General features: G+C 40.3%; 1 protein-coding gene across 1 annotated transcript in view; it reads right to left on the bottom strand.

Annotated features, from left to right (window-relative positions):
- Positions 1–27093, bottom strand: part of GALNT12 (polypeptide N-acetylgalactosaminyltransferase 12) — a 52416-nt gene that overhangs the window by 13190 nt on the left and 12133 nt on the right. Inside the window, exons 2-8 of the mRNA XM_075022766.1 lie at positions 25185–25354; positions 24280–24469; positions 21886–22071; positions 19488–19605; positions 12324–12500; positions 9583–9714; positions 2015–2128 (exon numbers count right to left, since the gene is read on the bottom strand). Coding sequence (XP_074878867.1) covers positions 2015–2128; positions 9583–9714; positions 12324–12500; positions 19488–19605; positions 21886–22071; positions 24280–24469; positions 25185–25354 — 1087 coding nt within the window. The remainder of the gene's footprint in view (positions 1–2014; positions 2129–9582; positions 9715–12323; positions 12501–19487; positions 19606–21885; positions 22072–24279; positions 24470–25184; positions 25355–27093) is intronic.

The raw sequence follows: 27093 nt of genomic DNA, 5'->3' as shown, positions 1-27093 counted from the left end.
TATTTTCTTTTCTCAGTTTATATTGCAGTCAGATAGTTTTTCCATTTCTCCTTCCTTCTGCTGCCTGGATGCCAGCAGAGGGAGCAGTAATTGCACAGCTCTCAGTGCGGTGCCTGCTATCGCAGGTACGTGGATGCATCGCACCATCACTGGAGATGTAAGAACTATTAATATGCAGTGGTGTGATATCTTTGCAGTAAACTCACTTAATCTTTCAGTGCTAGCTAAACAAAGGATAACTGTAAAAATGTCATCTCATGACAATTCAACTCTAAACTGTACTTCTCTTTTGCTTTCACCTTTTACCCTATGTCTTTATTTTTTCTTGGTGGAAGGGATAAACTTTAAATAAACTTTTTTTGCTCAGAGAAACACAAAAAGATTCAACCCCTTTCCTCTCTTTAGTCTGTAATACCAGGGGAAAAAAAAAATCTATAAACACCTTTTGCATGTGAGCATGTAATCCCATACATTAAATACTTCTTAATCTACAAAAGCAATCAACTCTTCCTCATAAGGATGTGGCTTAACTAGGCTATCTTCTATATAGGTGTATAGAAGTATGCTTAACTTGGGCATGGAGCTGAACTGAGGGAGTAAAATGGGTTGGTGTGACATGGCTTAGCGTGCTTGACATGTATCTGTCAGTACCAAGATCCTTTGGCTTTTATGACACAAGATTCTCCTCCTACCTTCCCCTGCATCTTGGCCTCCAGGACAGAAACATTAGGAAAGTTAAGACACAAACTAGACATAAACTAATAAATAATACTAAATAATAGTTCTAATACTTCAGGCAATAAACTTGCTATCAGAGACAAATCTACTTTCTTTTAAGATCCAAAGCACAGTGCTCAGACTATTGTTTGATTTCCTTTGCTCACTTAAAATGTAATTCATATTAGAAGCTTTCTGCTCAGTACAGACTTATTTTTCACTCCTCAAGCTTTTATATTTTCTTAAAGCAGAGTTCAGAAAGATAACAGATACACTGCTTATTTGCCACATGTCTGGTTCTTTTCCAAACTTGTTTTTCCTTTCCTAACTGAATGTTTGGATTAATTTCCTTAAAAAACCCCAAACAGTCAAGCCACCCAAACTGTCATTGGGTTAGGTACTTACCCTCAACAAGACCCTACATATTTCTCCACACCTCCCCACTAGGAGCATGCCATATAGTCTAATCTGGGTTAGAAACCAAAAATCAAGCTAGATAGGCAAGTACGCGTTACATGCCACACATCAAACACCAAACCGCAATTCTAGAAGGTGGCCACTCAAAACCATGCAAAATGGCCACTGTAGATGGGCACACGGTGCCCCACAACACTTTTACCACGACATTATACAGAGAGCTTTATGGGTATCATAACTAACCATTGCTGCGCACAGTTTCAATCCGCATGGAGAAAGACACCAGCAAGAACTTTCAGCTTCAGAAGTTAAAACCAAGAGAGCAAGAATGAAAGTGTTAGAGAGGATCCCTGCTCTCCAGGATTCCGGAGCCCAAGCCCAGGGGGACATTTCTGTGGAATGGAGTACAGGAGAAGATGCCATCCAAAACCTCCTGCACAGATAGACAAGCACCAAGAGAAAGTGGCACGATGACAGACACAGGCAGAACTAGGTGAGGTTTGCAACGTTATTAAGGGCTTTGGAGACGTGGACAGACAAAAGTTCAGAGATGTGCTGGTCTGCCCAAGACCAGCTGGAGATGAGCAAACACTGGCCTATAAGCACTATAGCCGTGCTGCTGTGCTACTAACCCCTGCTAATGAGCTCTGTGGAAAGGCATAATTAAGGTATGCATGAGTTCCCTGGTCTGGGTAGACAGGTCTTCAGAAAGAAGAAAATCTGACCTGAAGATACATCAAAATTAAAAGAATCAAAATTGGATCTAAGATCACCTCACTGTGGCAACATATTCTCTCAGCTCTACTGCAATGCCTTTACCGCACTTTTTTACATTACAACCATAGTGTTGGTCAAAATGAAAATATAACATAAATCTTACCTGATTTTGTCCCATGCCGTGACATGGGTACAGTATGATCCTGTGTCCAGTTACTTGATGTTCATTTGTAGGGTTATAATCAAAACAGAAGTTTGCCATTCCTCTATTCTTCAGCTAATCAAAACAAAAGAATATTTTAAAGTATTAATCTAAAGTAAGGAAGATATGCTGCAGTCACTTTACACCCATCCTGCTGGGCTGTGAGGTTTATATCCCAGAGCTGGTGCAAATTAACTGGAATAGATCAAATGGATCCAATGGCAACAGCTCTCTGACTAATGTGAAATAAAACTGTTGGGACTAGTCTTGACTTCGGGCATTGAAGCAGCCAGACACGATGGCTTCCCCTAGGAACAACACTGTGTTCCAGTGTATTTGCAAATGAAGTAGATAGGAACTATGAAAAGCCGTGTTAAAACCCAACAAGCCAGCAACTCATGCGGAACAAAAGAGTCTGCCATATCTTCCCCCACCACCACCCCCCCAGGATCTACTTGTTCAATTTTCTTGTGAAAAGATGACTACATACTTTTCTCAGTTTGTCAAATGGGAGACAGTAGAAGGATTTGTTCTTGAAAGGACTCCAGTACCCTCTTGAGGTTGAACAAGCAGACAAATTTTAAGACCAGAAAGCATGAAAGTGGGTAAGATACATCTTTGGAAAGAGACACTAAGTGTGATATTAGACATTCTTTACCAGTGTTGCTGATCTCTGACACAATAGTGCATAACTTTTAGATTAAATTTTAAAGTATTAAGTTACCTGATTTTAAAAACATCAGGCTAATTAACAAGGATTTGCATTTAAGTATTCAGGAGGCAAAAGTAACTGAAAATAAGGTAAACAATGCCATAACAATTACTGACTCCAAGTATTAGCCACTTAACCAAATTTAAAATTACACAGAGCAAAACAGGTTCTGTAAACATAGGTTCAAGCTGAATGCCTCCGTTACTGAGTGTAATTATATCACAGACAAAAAGAATAAGCAGAGTAAATCTCAGAAGATTACTTCAGTAAGGTGTAATTTCGCCGCTCTTCCCTAGTCGTGATAATTGCATGCTCAGTTTTTAATGTGGAGAATGAATGGACACGAAGGGATTGCAGAAGGCTAAAACCAAACAAACAAGACAAACCCCGCAGGACCCAAACCCACCAACAGAGCAAACCACACAAGTTGGAAAATTAAATACTCATGTTCTACATATATTTTGCTTTCCCAACTTCTACTTTTATTGCTACCCGATGTTTTCTTTCCACTGCTTCATGCCCACTCCTGCTGAAAGACAGCCAAGCTTTTGGCGCTGTGCATGCCTGGGCTGCCGGCCCAAGGCAACAGCAATACACTGCGGGGCTGGGGAGGACCACCGAGCCGCCACGGCCTGGGGCCCCTTGCAGGTCTGCTGGGGCCATGAGGCTCTCCTGTGGGAGCCAAACGTACGAACGGAGGACTGAAGCCCTACCCTTAGAGGTTTTGCCTCGTAATTCCTCTCTGAACATGTTTCCACTATGCATTCGGTGTAATTTGTCAGTACGGGATAAACTAACATCTCAATTTGGTGTATGATAAAATTCATCCTTAGTTTTAGCGCCCAAGTTCACCAGAAGCGAAAGATATGGTACCCTGGGTACCCTTTCTACAGAAAGCACTGCTTAGTTTGATGGGAACACGCTAGACCACTGCATCCCTCCTCGAGCTGTCAAAAGAAGACATTTTGTTTACCTTCATAACACGAGGCAGGAATTAAACTTACAAAAAACAGGAAAGAAAAGCGTCTTTTACAGATGATTTTTAACACTACCATGGAACTACATAAACCAAACAATAAGCTTCTCACGTTTCTCCCTTCTACACCAAGAAATGTCAACTTAAAGTCATAACCCTTTAAAAAATGGTAATTCTATCTCTAAAAACATATATCGGTTTTGGTTGTTGTCAGCAGCTGTCCTCAGGATCAGAGGGTCTCTTATTAGTATGTTTAATAACATATGACTTTGCCTGACTGTCTACTGGCTCCAAGGGATGATAAACGCAGCGAAGCCCTTATCCGTGGTGCCCTTCCAGACAGCCCAACACCTTCGCTACTGCTCCGAGCACGTGTTCTTTGCTGTCAGTCCCCGGCACATGCTCCCCTATGTGGCCTGGAATTTTAAATAACCTATTTCAAAATGCCGTGCACCACCAGAACTACGCTAACTCTCCTACGCATGTTACTCGATGCCCAAATACAGGCAAGAAAGCAAAAGCTGTGTAAAAGATTACTAATTTAAGCTTCATTTCAGATGGTTTAAAACTGAGCCTGTACTCCCAGGATGCTACCACGTATGTTCTCTCATTTTTCTCTTTCATGCATAAATGCCTGTGATATGTGCAGACATATTCCTAAACATACACAGTCCATATTCCAACCTGGTTCTTTTAGTTTGTTTTATCAGACATTGGTAGATGTTCTTTTATACCCACGCTTCATCAGGAAGCCTAAAAGATATTCAAGACCTAATTTGTGGGAATAGTGCATACTAAGCTGTTAAATGACCTGATCGGAAATGACAAAGATTTGAAAATAATCAGATTTGAAAATCCGATCACAGCACCATTTATGGAAAAAAAAAAAAAAAACCGCCCTCTGTTCCAAGGCAGAAAAAGGTATGAGAGAATTTGTGAAAGTAGTATTTTTTCTTGTTAAATGAGAATACACAGTTTAAGTTCCTTTTACATGCAACAGCTCTATCAAAACAGTAATCATCCATTCATTTCTGAAGCAATCTTTGTTCCCATATCCACCATAAATAAGTCATGCAATAAGAACAAAATTTTCTCCATGACTTACCTCATTCTTTTGCAGAATGCTGCATTAGAGAAACAGAAGCAAGAAACAATGTTGATCACCTTGCCATGAAAAGACATAGTTCAGTTTTAAAAGATTCTGCCCATGCAGTATTAACTGGCTGGGTCTTTCTACAACGTTTGCCTCCTGCTGAAACGTTGCAGGTGTACTCTACAATACCATTTAGTTACCGCTTGGTTTGGAGACTGGGACAAGCAATAAACGCCAACTACTGAGATATTCACCTCAGACCTTTATCCCTTACTGCTTGGAGAAATTTAAATCTGTTGTTTCCTAACATCTGGACACTTGCATATAACAACACAATACAGATGGCATTCTGTAAATAATTCTTAGTTTGGGTTTTTTTTAAAGATAAAATCCTAAGCAAAGCATCAACAACAGATTTTTGACATTAAAACTTCATTACATTAGTTGATAAATACAGCCAGTGGAGCACAGCCAACCTTTCTCTTCATCCACAAAATAGATCAGAATCCTCTTTATTCCGCCACAGTGGCATTGGTGCTTATGTATTAGTGGTATGGGCAGATGATACGGTGGGACACAGTTAAGATGTGAATTTGTAGCAAGCCAACAGCTTCATGGTACTGACCAGGCGTAAGCTTTTACCTCAAAGATAATCCAAGAAGTCACAGGGAATGATTTTACTGAGTGTATGCCATTTTCAAATCACCCTTTTGGAAAAAAACTTGTGAATATCCTCAGATTTCTGTTAACTTCTTAAGCATGATGCTGAAATGGGTATACAATGTTGATGACTAAGATCCTTTGAAGGAACTGATGATGAGACACTGCTGCTGGACTCCAGCTGCTCACCCCAGCAAGTCCAGATCGCTCTGGGAGGCTCAAGGACATACAAGCACATGTCTCAAGTGATGGTGTGTTCACTTGAGATTAATATCAAGCACTTGAATTTCTCCCACTTCCTTTAAAAAAGTCTGTCTCAAGCTATCAGAGGCTGTACAACCAACGGAGTGGTGCATATTTTCCTGTGACAGGCATCAGATCTCCAGGTCTAGCCAGCCATAATCTTGGGTACCAATTCAGTTGGGTAAACAATTCAGTCTCAAGTGGCAGCTCTACAAACTGTATTATAATGCACTTTCAGAGGTATACCCTAGAGGAGGCTGTTTTGGAGCCTGATACCTCTGAGAACTTGTAACAACAGATACGCAATAGTCTCTTTAATTACAAACTTAAGCCACATAGCTAACATCTCTTCTTCTGTAAGCCTGTCCATATATATAATGTGTTATTTAGATAATTTCCAAAATGTTGTCTTTCATGTCACAGCAAAACAAAATTATTCACAGTTTTAAAGGCTTAAAATCTTTCTTCCTAATCTTTTTTTTTTTGTTAAGGTTATAATCTGGTCTAAATTAAAAGAAAATTATGACTAAGAGTTTGGAAATTCATTGAAGAAGAAATGGTCTTGGGGGAAAATGTGGAAGGAAGCTGCCAATAGAAAAATTCAAGTTTTTGATCTCCCAACTGATTCAGTCAGTCGCAGATGCCTTTAAGGATAGGTGGTGAGAAGAGCCATCAGTTACATAGTCACAATAGACATCTATCAGCTTAGTTGCTTCACATTCAGCTGGAAGAAAGATCAGCTAGAAACTGTTTGAGAAGAACAAAGACAAACTTCTCAAATCAGAACATAACACTGCCAAGTGATCAAACTTAAAGAAAAGCAGAGATAAAATCCTGATTTTTTGTGTCAACACTGTCTTTTAAAAGCAATCTGGATGCCAAGTTCAAAGCCAAATTCACTGGCTGACATAATCTTTACACTCAGATATGCATCCTGAACGCCAGCAATACTTAGTATCCCTTAGAGGGGAGAGGAACCCTGACTATTCCCTTGCTTTGCAGTCGTGCATTTCCACAGTCACCAATAACATGAAAAGATCACAGAGCTGCCCAGTTTCTCTGTCTTGACCTAGCTGCACAATGCAGCAATGTCACAGTACTAATATTAAAGGCTCAAAGTTCTTCCTAGAGGTGCCCACGCCATCCCTTCCCAGGGCAGCCAAGATTTTTAAGCAGACCCAGTCTGGGCTATCTAGGCGGGCAATCTGCACAGACCTGGGGTTCAAGCCTTTTTAAAATTTCACACCAGCTGAAGCACAAGTACAGTATACACTTTGCCAGTAAGCACATGCTCAAGGATGGCCAAATTGGATGCTATGCCAGAAAGAGAGAGACATCGGTGCTCTACACAAGAACCTAAAAGGGATTATCAGCCTTTCCAGAAATGCTGACATCTTATTATTTTAACCCACTAAGTGCCTACCAGCTTCACTCCCTCCCGTCCCCCAAATAAATTATTAAAGTCAAAAGGTTTAGTTCATGTCCCACACAAAGTTCCAAAGCTGCACGGAGCCCAAGGACAAATAAGAAGGTATTTCCCTCATTTCTAGGCCTCAGGCAGTTTATAAGAATGCAATCATAGCTCAGGTAAAAATATTCAAAATTCAGTATGTTTAAATAAAGTTTTACGCAGCTAAATTTTTAGACAACCAAGTTTAGTATAGATATTTTTATCTACATATCAAGAGAAAAAAATGCAGCACAAGCGTCTGTTTGTCAGTGCATGGCATTGAATGCTGCTCAGTAATTGTTGCATTTATTGCAGCAACATATGGCTGACCTATGGGTAATCTTAGAAAGATTTTTCAACTTCCGTGTAAAAAATTTAAAGGGAGGGAGAAATCTCCATATCCCTCTGAAATCTCTTTGAACAGTTAAATAACCTTACACTAAGCCAAGCTCTTAACAAAGCCAACACACTTAGACACAGCATTTTTGTGAACCAGAAAAGCACTACACAGCTAAGGCAGGAGTAAAGAACACGATCAATGATTCATTGAAGTTAGCAGATGGGACTCAATATCCACAAATCAGCTGAATCAGTAGGTGTCATTTTTGCACTGTCACTGCCTTAGAGTATAACTGTACTTTAATCACATTTTAAATTCTTCCTGCCAAAAAAACCCGTGTATTCTTATTATGCTCACAACTAGATGACAGTATTTAAGAATTGTTTTTAGAGAAATATATAGAGCACACTTAAATTATGCTGTAGATACCTCAAGCAGCTCTGAACAAGAATTATTATTTCTAGGTATTGTCAACACCTTTCCTGAGGATGACACGTGCAGTTAAATCATGAAAGAAACTGCACAAATCCCTTCTTCTCCCCAGGAGGTTAAAGTGCTATCACTGCCACCAGTCTAGGCTTTGTTTTGGAGAGTGAAGGAGGGAGGCGGAGGGGAGGATAAGGTTACTGAAATGAGCCTGGAAGGTAAGTCTTGTAATATCTTATTGCTTCAACTGTCCCTGACGTTGTCAGTTAGCGAACCACACACAAAACAACAAAAAACCAAACCAATGCTGTACGGGGGTCTGTTCAAGGTACCGGATAATGGTGGATATTACCTTTCATGCCAATGATCACACAGAGATATGAACTCAAGTGCGAGCTCCAAGACGAATGGAGGAGGGTGGCTCCTCCCTGCGAGACTCCCGAGGGCTTGGCTGCCAAGTGATGCGCTCCCTCCCTACGGGAGCTCCCGCAGCTCCCCGTAGGAAATACAGCTCCCTACGGGAAAACGCAGCGTTTCCACACTAGGATCTTTTTCGTTCAACAGGTAACAAAGCTATTAGGGAAGATGGTGGGGAAACTTGGTTCCTGTATGTCTTGTACACCCACAGTGATCAGGTTTTTTCCCGCACCGAAGGAGATCCAGCAGAGACCAAGGAACCGAAGCGCAGATGGCAGCAAAACAAGACTGTTGTGATACGGGCTGGATGCGATGCAGCAGCGTGGGAACGCAGCTTAGCTGGATGTGCAAAGTGATTGAGTTACCAGCAGAAGTACTTCTAAGGAGATGTGGCATTGGTAATCAGGAAGGTATTTTATACATCTTTGCTGGGCAGAAAGGTGCAGTCTTGTCTCCCTAATAAGACGCGCAGCAGATATCTGCTGATTTTTCAGATGAAGCAGGTATTTGCTGCATCATCTCTGCCTTCCTCCCTTCCAAATGAGATTACAGTAATGTGATATACATGGAGCTATAGTTTGTATTTATTTGTAAGCTGCAAATAGCATAGAAAGCTGTCGACTCTTAAAAAAAAGGAGAAGACGATTCTGATATTGAACCAATGAAAATTGCTTGTGAACCTGTGCTGGTCTAAAGTGACCTCCAGATTAAAAATTAACGTGTTGGTTTCGACACACAGAGGATCCTGTATGATCTGGGAGCACATAGCACCAGGTCTCTTTCCCATCATCAGAGCATCATAGTTTTCATCAGATAAAATGTGCAAATACATGTTTCAAAGCACACTCTTTCTATTTTCAAGTTGACAACTAAAAACTAAAACACTTCAGTGTTCTCTTTTTTTTTTTTTGCTATTCAACGTTTCAAGAAATAAAAACCGTCATCCTTTGCTGCCTTTAACACTCCCAAGATGTCACTTGGAAGGTGTAATTCATGGCAACATTACCTGTTCCCTTACCCTCTCACAGAACTCCTTCATAAACAGCATCCCCTAGAACAAAGATTCTGACAGAAAACACATTTTAAAGCCTACCAATTCTAACTGAATTCTACCAAAATCCCAAACTGATTTTGGCATAAAAATACCTTCATACTGAGTTAGTAGGAGAGCTCAGAGAACCGCGAGGAGGTCCCTTCTCAGCAGTCACGTACCATTCCAAAGAAGCCTGGTCTGTCCTCGGGTACATGAAGCTCTGGGTACACGTTCTCCAAGAACCATTTGAAGTCTTTACATTTCAGCTTTTCTCGAAGGAGTCTCCTTTCTGTCACATCTCCATATGGTTCCTGGAAGAAAAAAAAAGATTTAAAAAAAAAACAACAACCAGAACAGACGCCCTCTTTTAAATTATCTGTATACATTATTAGGAACCGTATGTTAAAGTGATGAATAGAACTTTTAGCCAGGAAAAATCCCCATGTTTGGCTGCTGGATTTGATTTCATTATCCTTACATTTGTTAAATGTTGACAAAAAAAGAATTGGAATGGTGCATGTAAAACTTTAAAATATTCTAGAAGACAGTTCATCTGAGAAAACTCCCCAAATCCGCAAGTAAGTCAGTCCTTGAATACAGATTGCTGGGAACTGAGAAGGCGTATTGGAAAATAAAACTTCCTTTAGCCAGATAATTGAAAGTCTCAAAAGCAGTTAATGAATCTTGAGAATTTTAAATTATTCTACCATTATGTTCATTTGCAAATTACCTGTACAGACAGTTTTACACTCAACTGATGAATTTGTAAAATCTGCTAATGTTTTCTTTGAACTTCATAGTTTTGGGGTGTGGGGAGTATGAAATCTTAAACCTCCAGAGAAAAGCTTTCATTGCAGACTTTTCCCTGTCTATAGATTGGAGCAGAGATCACATCTTTTCATGTTTGTCTTCAAAAAAACATCTTTATATCGACTAGGGACTTCAGACAGTCAGGCACAAGATACCGTTTCCAGCCCCCAGATTTTTACAGGTAACTTGACACACTCTTTCATCAAACCACAAATATATTTGCATTTCTCAAAGCTGTGGAACTATCACTGAAAACCCAAAGCAGATGTAAAACAGAGGCAGAGATGCCCGCTTGAATAACAAACAGCATCACATATTAGCTCTGAGGTCTGAACATTAATCTTGAAGCGAAACTTTACGGAACCAAATTCTGCAGCCATACCATCAATCATTTTCCCGTTATGCTACAGAACTGAATATTTGGGTTAGATAGATAAAGTAAAAGGGCCTGAAGTCAACTGCTGCAACAAGTGGTGCACAGAGCGTTACAGAAACCAGAGTGCATTGGCGGCAGCTTTGATACATGCAAAAAACCATACGAGCCTCAGCTTACGCCCACCGTGTTACAATACACCAATATGCAAAGCTTCCAATACTAACACATAAATATCCTTTAAAGTTAAAGTTCTGTCATCGCAGACATCAGCTGCCCAGAACTTTACAAGAAAAACTGTCAGCATTTATTGCTGTTGTCTCTTGGCGTATGACAAGCAGAATCAGCCTGGCATTGCCTGTGAGCTCCTGTCTTTGGATACACAAAACCCATATTCCTCTCAAAGTCGGACTCTAATAATAAAACCTAAATGGCTTTTATGATGTTAAAGTAAAACAATTATTACAAATGCATGGACTATAACAATCTAATTACCCAGTTTAATCTAAAGGCACGCGAGGTGGAAGCTAACCAAATTCAGCTTCCCCAGTCTCCTCCAGCATATCTTTTAAAAGCTTAAATGGTTCCAAAAACATTTTTTCCCCTGGCACGTCTGTTGGGGAAAGCCACTCAAACACGTGGGGAGCTCCCTGTCCTCCTGCCTGGTCCCGAAGCTCTGGTCCGGCGTAGCCAGAGGCGGGTGCCCAGCAGCCCACCGCAGGGCAGTGCTCCCCATGCACAAAACCAGAAAGCCGGCACTTTGGAAAGCTTTCCACGCAAAAAGAAGCGCCCGGGAAGATTAAGCACCTCCAGAAACAAGCAACAGCAGAGAATTATTTCTTTTAGGCCTGAATTTTGGACTTTGTGCCAGAGGTTCATCTGAGTCATTTCTAGACATTGTGAGGATATTTCAGTGTTATTGTCTTCCAGCCTGCAGACCCCTCGCAATAAATATATCCAAGCTATGAATTTGCACTCTGCTTTGCTGTTTTGACCTACTCAATTTTCACAGTATTTATCTCCTGAAAAATTCTGCAAACAAACGAGCTTGTATTTTCTTCCTCACAGAAAATAAAAATATTAACTTTTTTTTTTTGAAAAACAGTACTGAAACTTCAAATATTTTATTAGGAACATTTTCATCTGAGTTCCTAGGACTGATGTTAATTAATTTAATCTTTGCAATATTGATTATTTTTTTTAATCGAATGTTGTACAGCAGTAAATCAAACAGAAAAATCCATTTTGTCTTACATCAGTCCAAAGTCTTACATTTATCACAAGACAGGTAATTTTGCTAAAGATTATTACCATGCTGTTCACTTAAAGATCTACTGTCCATTAAAACTTGATTAGCATTCGATAATTGTGTGTCTGTTCTGTAATTCTTTATTGATAGAATCCTGTATCAGTTGTTTCACAGAAGTGCACATTTTAGGCTAAACAGCTCCTCCTTACTTGGGTCACCTTGCTTAACTTTATTCTTTCACTTATTCATTCATTCGTTTAATATTGACAGAAATTTGGCCACCTCCTAGTCTTACGGAATTTCTGATTTTTTCCAATGAATTAAAAATTAACTATATATATATACATTTATTCTATGTTTGGAAAAAGTTTCAGAAGAAATAAGAAATAAACATAAAAGCACTTCATGTTAAATATTAGCTAAATTAATAGTTATTTCATTGAAGACAAATTGTAGCGAAATTCCGAGAACAATGGACTTGAACTCACCAGGCGAGCGTGTGGGTTTCGGTGGTAATAAAGTTCTTTATATTCATCCATCCACACTTCAGCTGCACGCACGCTGTTTGCCAAAGCTTTGGAGCGTGAGTACGGAGCTTGTTTGGGGAAAACGTGACCTACATGGGAGCAAGGGTGGATCTCGAGACTTCCTCCACACTGCCATATCTGAGCAAAGAATTGACATTGTGCATCATTAATTTGAATCTTTGTAAGCAGAAGGATACAGTAACAATAAGCCTCTGTAAGGATAACACCTTCTCAAGAATATCACAGCATACTATAAGCAACATATACAATAATTTTGTGTCTCATTTGATGAATAAGCTGGATAAAATTACATCCTTTTGAACTCAGAGCAAATCACTGGGAGTAACAAGGAGATAACCCCATCTCTGGTTTTCTCTCGTGTGCAATTATCCCTTTCCTAGCTTTACTTTCTCTGAAGGCATGATAAGAAATGGTCCACAATATTTCCACAGGTCTAACTGTGGTCTACAATTCAAGTTATACAGGCATTATTAAAAAAGAAAAAAAACAAGAGAAAGAAAAAAAGAGGCATGTTTCTCTTCCAAAATAACCACGCTAATAGCCGCCTCAGAATGAAACCAATGACCGATAACTGATTTCTTACCAGAAATCTTTGCCCATATACTACTGGAAAGCTGACTTGACAAAACAGGTCAGCTTGTCATATCATTGGAGAGTGGTAAGTTGTGTTCCCACTTCTATATTCACCATGTCAGAAGAGAGGCATGGGTGCCTGGTCGTAAAATAAAACTAACTTTTTTCATTGGAAAGCTGGGAAAGGAACGCCAGACCCAACGCATGAAAAGAAAAAGCAAAGTAATTCTGTAACTAACTCATGGTGGTGCAACCAACATTAGTGAAACAACCTCCCCTGCCTAAAGCAATATTCCTACTTGCTGTCAAGGAAAGTACTTGAACCTGACCGTGGAATTGGCAGGACTCTCTCTGCCCTTGTGCTCATCCTCATGCCTCTGGCTCCCCAGGTCAGGAGATGTATGGCCCTCGAGATAGAGCCCATAAATGATGACCAAGTGAATACATTAGCCTCAGCACTCTCTGCAAATTTTTGTAATGATACTCTTCTCCTTTGAAAACCATGGACTTCTGGCAGTTTATCTACACAGCCACTTTCCCATCATCCATTCTGATCTCAAGTTTGATGTAATGAAAGCACAGCTACGTATTTCCTAATTAATATTGTGTGACCGCAATGTGGCAGACACTATTTCTGAAGGGTGCCTGAAACAAGGTTTCTGAAATTTAGTCAGATGGAAGGAAAGGTAGGACACATTGCTGCACTTGAACAAACTGAAGGCTATCACCAATGGCTCCGACAGACTTTCTGTAGAAGATTTTTGAGAACTGCCACTCCAGTGAGCTAATCCTCCTCATGTATTCAACCATGCACAGGTGGCAGCTCATCCTTCCTTTGTAAATGGACGACAAAGGAAATTAGCTGGGATATGTTTAAGGGGTAGAGGTTTGCTCCCTGGCAACCTTCTTGTATAACACATACATATTTAATGACATGTTTTTCAAATGAACACAGCAGGAGTGAAAGCTATGAGGTAGCAAATAAAACTTCTGTACCTAACAATGACAAAAGATCAGTGATGGGACTTTTCCCATCTCTCTCCCTGGGACTTTTAGGGATCTAGAAAGTCAATACAGATGAAGGCTTTCAGCATACACAAGATGGATGTTGTCTTCAGACTGCTAATTTTTTTTTTTTTTTTAAAGTTACTTATGAGTTCTTTCAAATTTCTTAATTTAGAAATCAGTGAATGCTGTCTCTATTGATTTGGTTTTGGATAATGGCATCAGACCTTTACGCATGGCACAATACTGTGCTTAATAACAAAACAGTAAGCACTCTAATACATATGTTTACTTTTAAAACAGACAGTTTCCTTAAAGGTCTAGGTAATTCATTATCCAACTACAGGGAACACTGGATAATCTTTACTTCCTGGATTTAAAATTTTAATTTCTTGCTTTTCACGTGAGGTTTCTCTCTTCTTTTTTGTTGCTTTTCAGGGAAGCAGTGTATTTGTCATTTGAACAGAAAGATTATTAAAGAAATTATACAAGAAATCTAGAAATCTGTACTGATCTTTTAAACAATTTGTGTATTTTTGCTTGTAAGTTACACTACTGCTATTTTGAAAGCTGCTATGAAAACAGCTATCCACTTTCACTTTAAGATCTCCCTTTTTGAGATTTGTTTCAAAACAACAGCTTTCTTAAATTATTATTTCTAGATCCAAGATTACTTTTTTAAAGTTGAAATTTATCACGCAAGATTTGTCAGCAAATATTAAGCACCATTAAATTTATTAAAGTTTAACAATTTCCGTATTCATTATATTCCATATCAGCATTTTTTTATTGATAATTACTGTTTTGATGAGTCTGGTTTTAAACAAGAAACGAGGAATGGACCACGAAGACTACTGAAGTAAAAATGTACAGTTAAGAAGGAAGCACATTCTTCTACTCTTCCATGATAAAGTCTGACTTAAATGGAGTAAACCAGACTGACCATACCTCTGTTAAACTGCTGACAGAAAGTGAATTCCACAACAGCTGAATTTTAAAATCCTGAATTTCTTTAAAAAATAATCGCAGGTTGCTAAGCAGTGCTCATTAAATTCTGCTTCTTTCATTAAAACAGTTCAAAACTTCTCATCTTCCTATTACAAAAAAAAAAAATTAAATGTATTTCAGCTAAACAATTCCTCAAAAGGTTTATTTATTTTTATTTTAATGGAAAACATTTCGACCTCTACATAAAATCAGGTAGAAATGAACAGCCATAAAATAAAGCAAGGAATTCAATAGAGAGACTAAAGTTGATTACTAAATGCTAAATAAGTGACTCTGGAAAAGATTCTTCCCTAAAAGTATTTCAACCTTCTGTAACAGAGAAGCACATTAGGTTTCATGTATATTTTGCATGCTTACGTGCATGAAAATATGTTTCTTTACTAGGTCTGGCTACCTCGCAGCTCTCATTATAAAAGCGTACTTTTTTTCCTTCACCACAGAACGAAAACAAGGTGACATTCCTTTTTACTTTCACTTTCATCTTGATGCATGCAGACTATCGATATTTTTTCTTTTCAGAGACAGATGGTGGCATTATGAAAAGCTACAGTAAATGTTCAGATCTCACCTTGGGATCCCCATCCCTGCCAGGGTCTCCGGAAAACTGACCTAATGCTAGGTCAATGAAGGCTAAATAAGAAAAGCTCTATAAGCTCTACCACCTCCATTCCAATGTTTTAGGACTCTCTGGAAGAATGAAAAAATAATATTAAAAAAAAAAAAAAAAAAAAAAAGGCTGCTACCTCCTGAATGAGGCCAAACTGTGCAAAACACTCTGTTCCCACCCCTGGTCTGCTGCAATTTTGCTTGCAGCTGAGCCCCCCGGCATCGTGTTCATGCGTGATCTGCTGGGAGCTGGGTGGGCAGAGGGGGCCCCCCAGCCCCATGAACTTATCCTGGCTGCTCCCGCTGCAAGACAGATTTCCAGACAGAAAGAAACATTACAAAAAGATCAGAAAAGAGAAGACCCCAGGCAACTGGAGGTGTATCATCTAGGCTCATGGACAATGAAATTTCCAACAGAAGAAAGGATTTATCAGTAAATGATTTTGTCTTTTTGCACACGCATGGGTTTCTCTCACGCCGTGATGGTGGGTTGAAGGACAGACCGCAGGCATATCAAGTGTTGGTCCCCAGAAACAAATTTACATTGCCGTGCCACTAGCAGGAGTGGGGGGAAAAAGCTGCAACCAGGTTCTCCTCGCTCCATGTACAGGAAAGGGGAAGATGAAAGAGCATGTTTTGCGTCCCTCAGAAAGAGGAGTTTCAATGCCCATTATCCCCATGAAGTGAAATTTTATCCAGCCAAATAGCATTAAGCAATTCAAAATCAAGGCACATTGACTCGATCTTGCATTCAGCATGCAGCCTCCATCTCTCTTAGTCATCATGCTTTTAGCTGAAGCTTTGTCCTTGTCGCACCTCTCAAAACCACAGAGAATTTTTTCAGTTTAGAATAATCAAAGTATGAGAAAGAGGAGGCTTGAGGACAGGTCCTTTCATGTCATCGGGAGAGGGTGGTGTTTTCAGAGAGGAGAACAATTAATTAATTTACAATGTTTTTCAGTTACCCTGCTCCTACTTTTCAGGTCTGGCAGGCCTAAACCACGGAGACAACAGAATTAACACCGATTTATCCCTCTTGACCTTTCGGCACCATGGGCAGCCAGGACACTGCAGTTAAGCAACATCATAGCGCTCTGCCCTCTTCCACAAAAACCCTCACCACAGGAAGCACGAGTACAGGGGCTTGAAATCAAATCAAGGGGAGCACATCACACGCAATTTGGATCCAAATGCCCAGATCCTCCTGGCGATCTGCACTAGCAAAATTAACACGCCCAGGCACATTCGCTGGCCGTCGCACAGTCCGTCCTGCAGAACTCCCCCAGGAGAGAGCCTCTCCATCCACCTGCAGCGAGCCCCACGCCAGAGCTCCCACTCTGACTCCTCCTTGAAGCACCCCTCTTACCCCCCACCCCAAACCACGTCCCTGCTCTCGGCCCGGTGCACGACAGGCTGCAGGACTGCCCTGAGCCCCCGGACTTCCACGTCAGAACCAGTAACATCGAAAATGAGGTTTGGTGCCAGAGCTCAATGGCAATGATAGCTTGGGGCTAAAGCAGCAGCCAGCGCAGGGCACTTCTTGTGTCGTACAGGGCAGCCGTCAGGCTTGTCCTGTCTTGCAAGACTCGCTCTCCAAAAAGTGAGACACGACGAGCAGAAAGCCAAGAACTGCATGCAGAGAGGGCCGTCTTCCAGGCTTTCTACAAGGAGCTGTAGGAAGCTCCCGCAATCCCATCTCAGAGGAGAAAACCGCTGGCTGCCATCTGGGGCGGTACTACCCCCAACTTCTACTAGTGAGGGGGCAACCATTTTGGTGCCACCAAATCTGTGGCAGCCAGGGCCACAAAAGACCACAGACATTTTGACAAGGTGAAACAGATCCTGTCATGTCCAGTTCTGTCAACTGTGGCTGTTGTTTCCAAGCTTCTGCTTTGAGACCAGTGCCAATTTCTGCTAAGAGGCAGAACATATAGTACTTTCAAAAGCAGCACCCTCTCCACCTCACGGGTGCTCGGTCTGGTTGCACGTACACTAGCAGACACAAACAGGTACCTGCAAGAGCCAGTCTTGCTCAAGAGATGCACGTACCCAACATGCTTGCTACTGTTACGCCACGTTTGTGGGAGGTAGTGTCATGCTCTCTGATGTAGCTCACTGCTAAACTGACAGTCTCCTGTCTGCTAATTTGTCTGCTGCAGTAGTGTCACAGCTGAGAAGGTAAGAGACACAGCAAGCCTCAGGTATGGCAAGCATCTGTACCCAAAAATGCACGACTCCCTCATTGTCATCACCCCTTCCAATCCCTCAGTAAGCAAGAAAAACAATTTTCCCTTGCCAGAGTTATCTGGGGATGGCGTCCGCCACCAGGCTGCTTTCCAGCTTAACCTACTTTGGGTTGTGACAGATGACGAGCACGATCATTTCTTTGGGTCCCCAAGTACAAACCCAATCTATTGCTACTTGTGGCTCCCTGAGCAGCCTCTCAAAAGGAGGCATAAAAATAATTCCATGAAGAGCCATTTCATAACTCCTGATCCCATGCCTAAGCAATTATCCCACAGAGAAGAAACCCCTTCCAGCGGAAAGAGGGGACCCACTGCAACATACACATGAACGTGGGCTACACCAGAACTGGAGAGAGCTGGGAGACTCCTGCTTCCGAAGCTCACAGAGCTGATGGAGGTGGGTAAGCTGCTTTGAGCTTCAGGTGGACGCCTGCTGAATTTACTGACCAAGACAAGCAGGCTGTGTGTCTGGACTTCCACGCCAGAAACTTTTCCCTACGTGAGAAAGAAGGTGGTCATGAATTCAGATCAAACAGTGATTCCAGCTGAGAAATCCCCCTTTAGAGAGAAACCATGTCACCTCTAGGTCTGTGCTTATTATCCTCCCCAATCCTTTTCTTTCCTTATTTTTGTGCCCTCTTTGCTAGGATTTCTGCACTACAGGCAGCAAGTGAGACAGTCTGCTGATGCCTCCTTTCTCAAGAAAGTGGTTTTGCAACATTAAAGTACTATTTATCCCTGCTGTCACCTGGTAAAAAACAAACCAAAACCATCAACTCTTCCATCCCACAATCCAGTGACACACAGAAACGCAAATATGACCACAAAACATAACTGATGATGAGCAGAAAACACAAGGGAAATCCAGGATACTGAGTGGTGAACTCCCTGCAAGCCAAAAATGTCTCTGCAGTGTACCTCTTACACCACCACTGGGTTGCTTCAGCAAGCTAAGTGTGATATGGGGCAAACCACAGCCAGCCAGTGCTCAGTGGGAATCATCAGCAGCACAGGTAACAGCAGAGTTGAGGACAACACTGTTTTACTCATCAGTCTGGATTGTCTTGTATCTCCTCTCTCTTCCCCTGCCATAAATCCTTTTCATTCCAGCTATCTATCTGCCTCACACCTGAGCGCTGGTCCACCCTCCGGTGGGGCATAGCTCTACAGTTCCTGGAAGATTTTCCGCATCGCCTTTTATAACCTTCACACAAACTTTTCCTGAAGTGAAACAGAGTAAAGCCTTAAAGCAGTGCAGGGGTTGGCTTGTCCTGCCCCACTGGTAACTGCCACCAGCTGCCTCCTGCTCACTCCATCAACCATAGCGAGAACTCCGAGTCACATTAGAGAATTATAAATGTTTCTTTCCAACGATCCTCTTCACGCCACAGAATGTAAACTTCATGCACTAGTATCACACCACTACTTACACTTTATACTGGCATTCAAAACAAAGATGTGTTTTTAAAAATTGTTTTAAAATGGCTATTCGGAAGGAAAATACAGCTATCATGAAGTGTGAGAACAGAGATTCAGATAGACATCTGCCAAAATATTCTCTTCTTAACACTTGCGTACATTACAGCTATCTTATGAATTAAAAGGGTGTGAAGAAAGAAACTTGGGTTTAGTGTTAGACAAAAAATCTCTCAATTGAGCCACTTACCCTAAATGAGAATTCAAGGTTTTCTCCTCCCCAGACTTCCATTCCTGTGTCATATGAACCAAGATAATCAAAATACTTCTTGCTCACAGAAAACAATCCACCTGCCATGGTCGGAGACCTATAAAAGAGAATAGTAACTCTGAATTGAAGGAAAAGCAAAAAAAAGTTAAATCTAAAACCCAGTGCAATGAATAAAAAAAACACAGTACATTTTTATTTTCCATTTTCTCAGTCTTTTCTGGATACAAAGTAACAGTCAGCCATTGATCGGTTATCATCAGGCCATTTAAATTTAATTTTGTAGTAAAAAATGGTATCTGAAACAAGCTCCAGAATGTATTAAAATAAAAATAACAATGAAATCAGAAAAGATAAACACTGCGTTAATATAAGTTTTTGCAATCATGGTGTCTCTGTGAGCAACAATAAATGACTAGTCTCTTACCTCACATAGTAGAACATAAGCTTTTTTTGTGGCAGAATTATATTAGTCAGCTCTGAAATTCTAAGTGCAGTATCCTTAAGTAATAAGTAAACAAATATTTGTGCTTTAGTAATTAATAACAACATTGCTGATCCCATTAACATCAAGTGGAAAAACTCTCAGGCATCAATTGAGCAGAATTAAGTAAATATAGCCCCTAAAGATTTTTTTTTCTTTCTAAGAAGATCCGCCCATCTGTATTTTTTTTACTAAGTTTGGGAAAAAAATCAGGGATCAAGACCGGATCATCGCAGACCAGACGGCCCAGAGTGACAGTGCACTTAAGGGATGTACTTTCAGTAGTGCAGTGTGTGCACATATACATAAACTTGTATTTGTTCAGTATTGTTCCCAATTGTTTACAGTCTTAGAAAATGGCCCTCTTTGAAGCGCCAAGTATATAATGCTGGTTGGAACTAAATTCACCTGACGCTTTATGAATTTTACTAAATTGCTATTGAGGTAAATATTAACAAAGGTAGAGCCATCAATTACTCTTAATCTGTCAAAACGACTTTTACCAGCCATCTTTTTGAAGCAACACTCTCTTACACTGTCATATGCTGTTTCAAAGAATAGAATGAGATGAGGTGAGACAGAATGAAAAAAAAAAAACAAACTCCATGACCAGTCAAGCTCTTCTGTCTCACTCCAGACCTTGTCTTTCCAAACACAGCTGTCGGTGGCACCACTCTCCGCACTGCTGCTTTCTCCAGACACTTGCCAAGCTCACAGTCTCAGGCTACCATGAAGTTTTATCCCTCATCATTTTCCCCTTGCCATGCCAAAGACAATTCTTCTTGTCATGGAGAAGGAAAGCATCATATTTAAACTAAAGGCTTTAAAAACATCACTTTATTTTGAAACTTTTTTTTATGGAGGATGTGGACTAATACATGCTGAGAAGGACTAAATTACTGCCTAACTTTTCCATTTTAAAAAAAAAAAAAGTTCTCTCAGTTGAGGATAAGTTCATTAATATTTGTGAAGTACTGGGTATTATTATCACGATAAGCAACCTAGAAAAGACTGAGAAAAATTAATCATTCTGTATTTGTTGTAGACCATAAGGTAACAGATTATAAATGAAAGCAAGGACTAACAAAATCATGGTGTTAAAAATGCCAAATAGCTGCTTCATTTCCTACAATAAACTGCTGAAATACAGCAACTTCCAAGTCGAACGTAGCAGACCCTCAACCTTCAGGATTTTGCCTACAGTGTCCGTTTTCCAGACGCATTGTTGGTACTCTTACCTCACCTCTCCTAAAAATAGAGCATGGAGTGACAATTAATACTCACTGACTGCAACTTGTCTTAAAAGAAAACAAAACTAAAACCCACAAGGAAGATATCCGCATGAGCTCCTGTGAGTTAGCCCTTCACAGAAACTATGGTGGGTAGAGCTGTATCATTTCATCCCAATAAAGAACTGGTTCACCTTTGAAAACAGCACAAGGAACCACCACTACAGCACAGAAAGTCTTCAAAACTACTTTTGCCTTCTTACTGGTTGATGATTTTTCTCCCTTTTTCATCGTTGAACACAATACATTTTTTTACAACGCAGATCTCTCTGCTTTGCACAGAGGACATTCTCCCATGTTAGTTACTCAGTTACAACCTTTCAGTGTGCTGGTAAGCATCTGCAGGAGTTTGCCTGCAGCAGTCAAGAGACTACTTGCTCAATAAGGATTCCATATGGAAGATTACACAGGAATTTCAGCTTTTAGAGCAATATTTTTCCAGGAGCATGGTAAGCAGGAGCTATTTTGGAAAAAAGGGGAACTAAACAAAATATGTAATTTTTAGTAATATGCTCATTTCTCAAATATTTTTCAGCACCAGGCATTTCCAAGTGAAATCGAAACCACTTGTAACATTCACAGTTTCATAAGATGCATAAAAATTAACCTGATCACATCGGTCTTGGACTTCCTCCGTTTTTGTTCTCTTTCAGGGGTACTATGCCAAGTGAAGACCAGCCGCCAGTCAAATCCGCCAATCTGTGGCTCACCAGCATTTCCCAAGTACTCGAATGTATTCCAGTCAATAACATCAATAACAGGGCAGACGACAGCTGATTCTTCTTCCGCAATCCTAATGTGTTTTTAAAAGGAAAGGGTGACTTCCGTTAGAAACTTCTCTCAAAAACTAGAACTGTCAAGAACAGAGAACGCTTACAGATACCAAACACAAAGTTTTGCACCTTTTCAATTCATGCTGCAATTAGATCTCCACCACTGAAACACACATGAAGGAGGCCTCCAGAAACCCTGGCAACATAGGAGGTAAAAAGGAGAAACAAGATAGTACTGCAGAATGACATACCTATCAGCAAGGCTGATCTAAAGATAGTTAAGATCTTTATCATACTAAGAATACACCAGAGCTGACGACATTTCTTGCAGGTCTACTTCTGCAAGGAGATAAACCCCTTCTTCCCATTTCTCAATACCATACAGGGTTTTCTGGATTCCTTTCCAGACGCATTTGCCCTTACAAAACGCAGTGGGTTCCTTTGCCTTCACCTCAATTTCTCAAAAGGCCTCTCGGTACTAGGAGAGATCAACTTCAAGAACACAAACTCAAGCTAAGGTCATTCTCCTAAATCACTCTTTAGCAATCTGCTCTACACTAGTCTTAGACATCTCCTGTCAGTTCCGTGAAACGAAGTGACTTGTTTGACTTTAAGATGCAGGTACTTGTTTTAGCCTTGCATCTTCTGATTTACATATTCCAGAGGAGAAGGAAAACTGAACGTGTTGTATTGCCAAACAAGGAGGAGCTGTGATGCATCTGTCATTTGAGGGGAGCTAGTTCCTCAAGGGATTAAGTTTAAAACCCGCAGGCTGACCAAGGGGCTCTGACTCTGAAATTAGAGCAGCTTGTGTTGGTTAAATGCAGCAGAGAACTTCCAAAGAAGTATCGTCTGATCTGAGAAAGACTGCCTTAAGTATGAAATGGTCTCTTGTTGCCGGAGGGAAGATGCAACACCGCTGTTTTCTTCTTTATAATCTCCCATTGAAATCCTGTTTGGTAGAGTGCATAAAAGGGCTTATACAAATTTTGCTATCTCCTGTCTCACTTGCATAAAACTTATATACAACGCAATGAGAATGATACGTACACAGAGGAAACAAAAATCCCAATAAAATGTAAAAATGCTTTCTTGCTCCCATAAAGGAAAAGGAGTAAAAATTAGGTAGCTGGCATGTGATTTCAGTTATGAAAGGAATCATGTAAGTGAAAAGCCATCACCTTTTATCTAAGTTAAGAATTAACTAGATGGTACAATGCACAGGCAGTTTACAAATACAACTATGTTTGCATTTCAAAATGCTAACACTGTTGTACTGCTCCCATATATTTGAGTCAGATATGCCATGCAAACATCCCCTTAAAGTTGTACGTCTGCATCTGCAGCAAGAAGGGCAAAAACTCCAAGACACATTCAGAGCTAACTTTTTACAGGTGGTTATTACACTTAAAATTATCCAAATCCTTCCTCAAGATTGCCATCTAGTGGTTTGCTGAAGAAGTGAAGAAATTACAGAATCGTCTCCACAGTGATGTACTGTTTCTTCAGAGGACAGTAGTTAAAACCATGCTTACACTTTGATTTTTACCCCTTTTCCTTTCTTCACACTATCTATACTGTTCAAAGTTAACCTACAGTTATCTGGAATATACTTGGTATGAAATTTAGAAACAAGTTAAATATGACAATTTTAAGAAAAAAAAATAAATTCTTATTCCAGATGCAATTTCAGATGGACATGGGGAGTTTGAGAACACAAGTCCCACTAGGAATCAGGAAGATTCACACACATTAAGACAGCATGAGCTTTTGGAAACCTCTCTCCAGGTAGAGAGAGATAGATTAGCTCAGGACTGGGACGACAGACTTTATTGACTTCTCTTCCAATCTGCTTGTGTACGCTGCCCTGCAACAGGGCATGTCTCGGCACACACATCTTTCCAGACCTTCTCGCCCACCACCCAGGTTGACTGAAGCAGCCACCTTTCCCAAGGTAGTTTCAAAGCTGGGGGAGGATTCCTCTTCCTGAAAACAAAACTTTTCTTTCTCTAAAGGAAAAGAGCAGCCTTGTCCTTGGGAGAAAACAAATATCCTTCCACTCGCTACCCCACTGCCACGAAACAAACGCTTGCGGCGCCTCAGGGACCAGACTTGGGTAACCTTCGGCAAACATCTAGCAAGAACCATTTTTGCACTGCAGAAGTGTGCCAAACCATCCCTTCTCTTTCTGCAGCAGGACAGAAAACCAGCCCAGAGCATAACCTCACCTTGCCAGCAGCGGCTCCAGCCAGCCCTCGTGGCATTCGCAGTGGCAGTCCAGGAACGTCAGGATGTCTCCTTTCGCCACGGATGCCCCCAGCAGCCGGGCTCGAACCAGCCCCTCTCGCTTATTTGCGCGGATAAGACGCACCTTGCGTAAGCCAGCCACGTAGTTTTCCAAACTTTCCTTTAAATGTTCTGTAACAAACAAATAAAATGCAAAGAAAGAATATAGTTCTGGAACGATTGGTTTACATCATGCAAGAGAAAGCTCTTTTTTCAGTAGCTTATTACTTATAGCAGTGCCTTAAAGATACTGGCATTTTGACCTCTGATTCTGCTATACCACCTATGTTAGGAAAGGACAAGGAAAAAGCACAGAACTTGAATGGATGCAAATCACAGTTACTTTCAAGAAATTGAATGTTTCATATTTGCGTCTGCAATTCATTCCCAAATTGTTAAGTGCTTCTCAAATGTTACATAAAACTTTTTCCTTGTAAAAGGTTTATTCTTAACGCAATTCATGTGTGGTGGAAAATGCCAGCATGTGTCCCATAATTCAAATGAAAACAGATAACCAGGCAGCTCTTACTAAACTAGACACCAGGGCAACCTTGGAGCAATTGAAACTTGCTCAAATTAGGAAGCCTGAAATGCTTTGACCAGACTGTAGGTTATCTATGTATGCAAGCACTCATGTTACAACACAGCAAATGTGCTTCCCCATTCTAAACATTTGGTCCACAAGTCAAATTTTTCACTGGCATGCTACAAGAAAAACTATTTTCCAATTAGATGCCTATGTTGTACAATTTTACGGTATGTCACCCAAACAGGCTATCTTTTTCTCCTGTGGACTGGCTGAAAAAGACCATCAACAATCACCATTATTTAGAATTATTCTTCCTACCTTTGTCGCTGTAATCATCTACAAGGATAATTTCTTCCAAAAGTATATCTGGAGATGTCTCAAGAACACTATGAACAGTTCGCAGAAGTGTTGACCAAGCCTCATTATAAAAAGCTATCACAACGGAGGTTTTTGGCAGGCTGTAATAATCATACTTCTCCTCTCTGCATCTGTAAGGGAGGGGATTACATTTAGTACAAGTGCAAAAGCATTTGTTAATTTTCAGAAAACTATTCTCAAATGGAGATTTTCTATGCTATTTACTAAATGCAAGCAAGAACATACAAAGGATCTTAAAAGAACTGTATGTACACAGAAAAGTCATGCAAACACTTTCAGGAAGCTGGTCTTCCAGAAGTCCCATTTCTGCAGCAGCATTATGACTAAAATTCTACAACCCCCCAAAATGTCCAAGAAGAAAAATAATAGAAGGTATTTGGGGCTGATGTATGTGCAGTAGCTGTCTTTGTATAATACCACCTCAAGTAGAGGAACAAGCAATGGCCAAAACATGCCTCAGGTTACAGAAAGGAAAAAAAATAATAAAAATATAAAACTTAAGTGGGGTAAAGCAGTAGCATAAATTACTGATAATTTGTGCTTTGGAAAATAAAACAAGTGCTAGACAGTAAAAATACAACTGTGAAGGAACAGCAACATATAAAGAGAAAAAAAAAAACAGCAACAGAGCTGAGATGTATGTACACTGAAGCAGAATTTGGGAAGACCACAGAACTGCCAAGGTATAATAGCGAAATCCACAAAAAACACAGACATAGAAATGCATGGTTTTGGCTCTAGGGAGAGCCAGGAAGTTTGCAAACCTTTGGATTAAGCTCCAGAATGTATTTCCTATAAATATATATATATGAACTTCCCTAAATGAACATAAGGATGCCAAGAATCTTACAGCTGAGCCAAATGTGTAAATTGTTAAAGATTCCCCTGGTCTGAAAGAATTTTAAAATAATGACGGTATTTATTACCATTTCTCCCCTTTTCTTAGAGCATTCTGTATGAGCAGTTTTGTTAAAAAACAACAGAAATGGTTTAGAGATGTTTGAATTTTCTTATGCCTCCAGTTTACTACCTGGAGCCACCAGGGCTTGTAAGGGGCAGAAGGACATACTTCAGCTTCTGTAGACTGCTCGGTCACAACAGATATTGAAGCAGGTAGGACATCCCTCCTACCAAACCAGAACAGCAATGAGTCCTCCAAAACCTATGCTACAGGGAACTGAAAAGGGAAACCAGAACAGATCAGTAGAAAACATGATGACAAAATCCCTTAGGTCAATTTGGAGGAACCAAAATCCCCCAAAACACCCAGAAAATGACATTAAAAAACCCGACCTGCTTACCTATAGCACATCAAGAATATATTTACTGACCATTTAATGTTGCTGTGTTTGCAATAAAAGAAGACTTCTTATAGGTTTCTGTAAAGATTAGGTAACATCTATTAAGATCAGATTAGGCAACATCTATTAAGATCTGTGGTACAGAAACTAAAAAAAAAAAAAAAGTTTGAATCTGAATATTCCTTAACTTAAAATTCTTATGAGGGAAAAAAAAAGTCTGTAGAGTACTTTTGTAATAAATACCTGCAAATGAGGAAACAATGAGGAGAAATGACACTTGGGCAGAGGAGGCACACAGAAGGTAGCTTCTCAAACACAAAAGGAATGATATGCAACACCATTCATTGTATATGATGCGTATGCATGCATATGCACATACAGATATACATAGATAGGTAGATACACATACACTTATACGGTGAAGTACAAAAATACCCGTCCCTCCAGGCTGTAACTTGTCCTGAGGCAAACAGGGGCATTCACACAGAGAACTGCCTCACACCAATGGCTGGCAACAGAAGTGATTTATTTTGCCAAATGTTCATGTA

Source organism: Buteo buteo, chromosome 3, assembly GCF_964188355.1.
Source record: "Buteo buteo chromosome 3, bButBut1.hap1.1, whole genome shotgun sequence".
Classification (NCBI taxonomy): Eukaryota; Metazoa; Chordata; class Aves; order Accipitriformes; family Accipitridae; genus Buteo; species Buteo buteo.
Note: the sequence above shows the minus strand (reverse complement) of the source record. Positions and strands in the feature narration are given on the sequence as shown.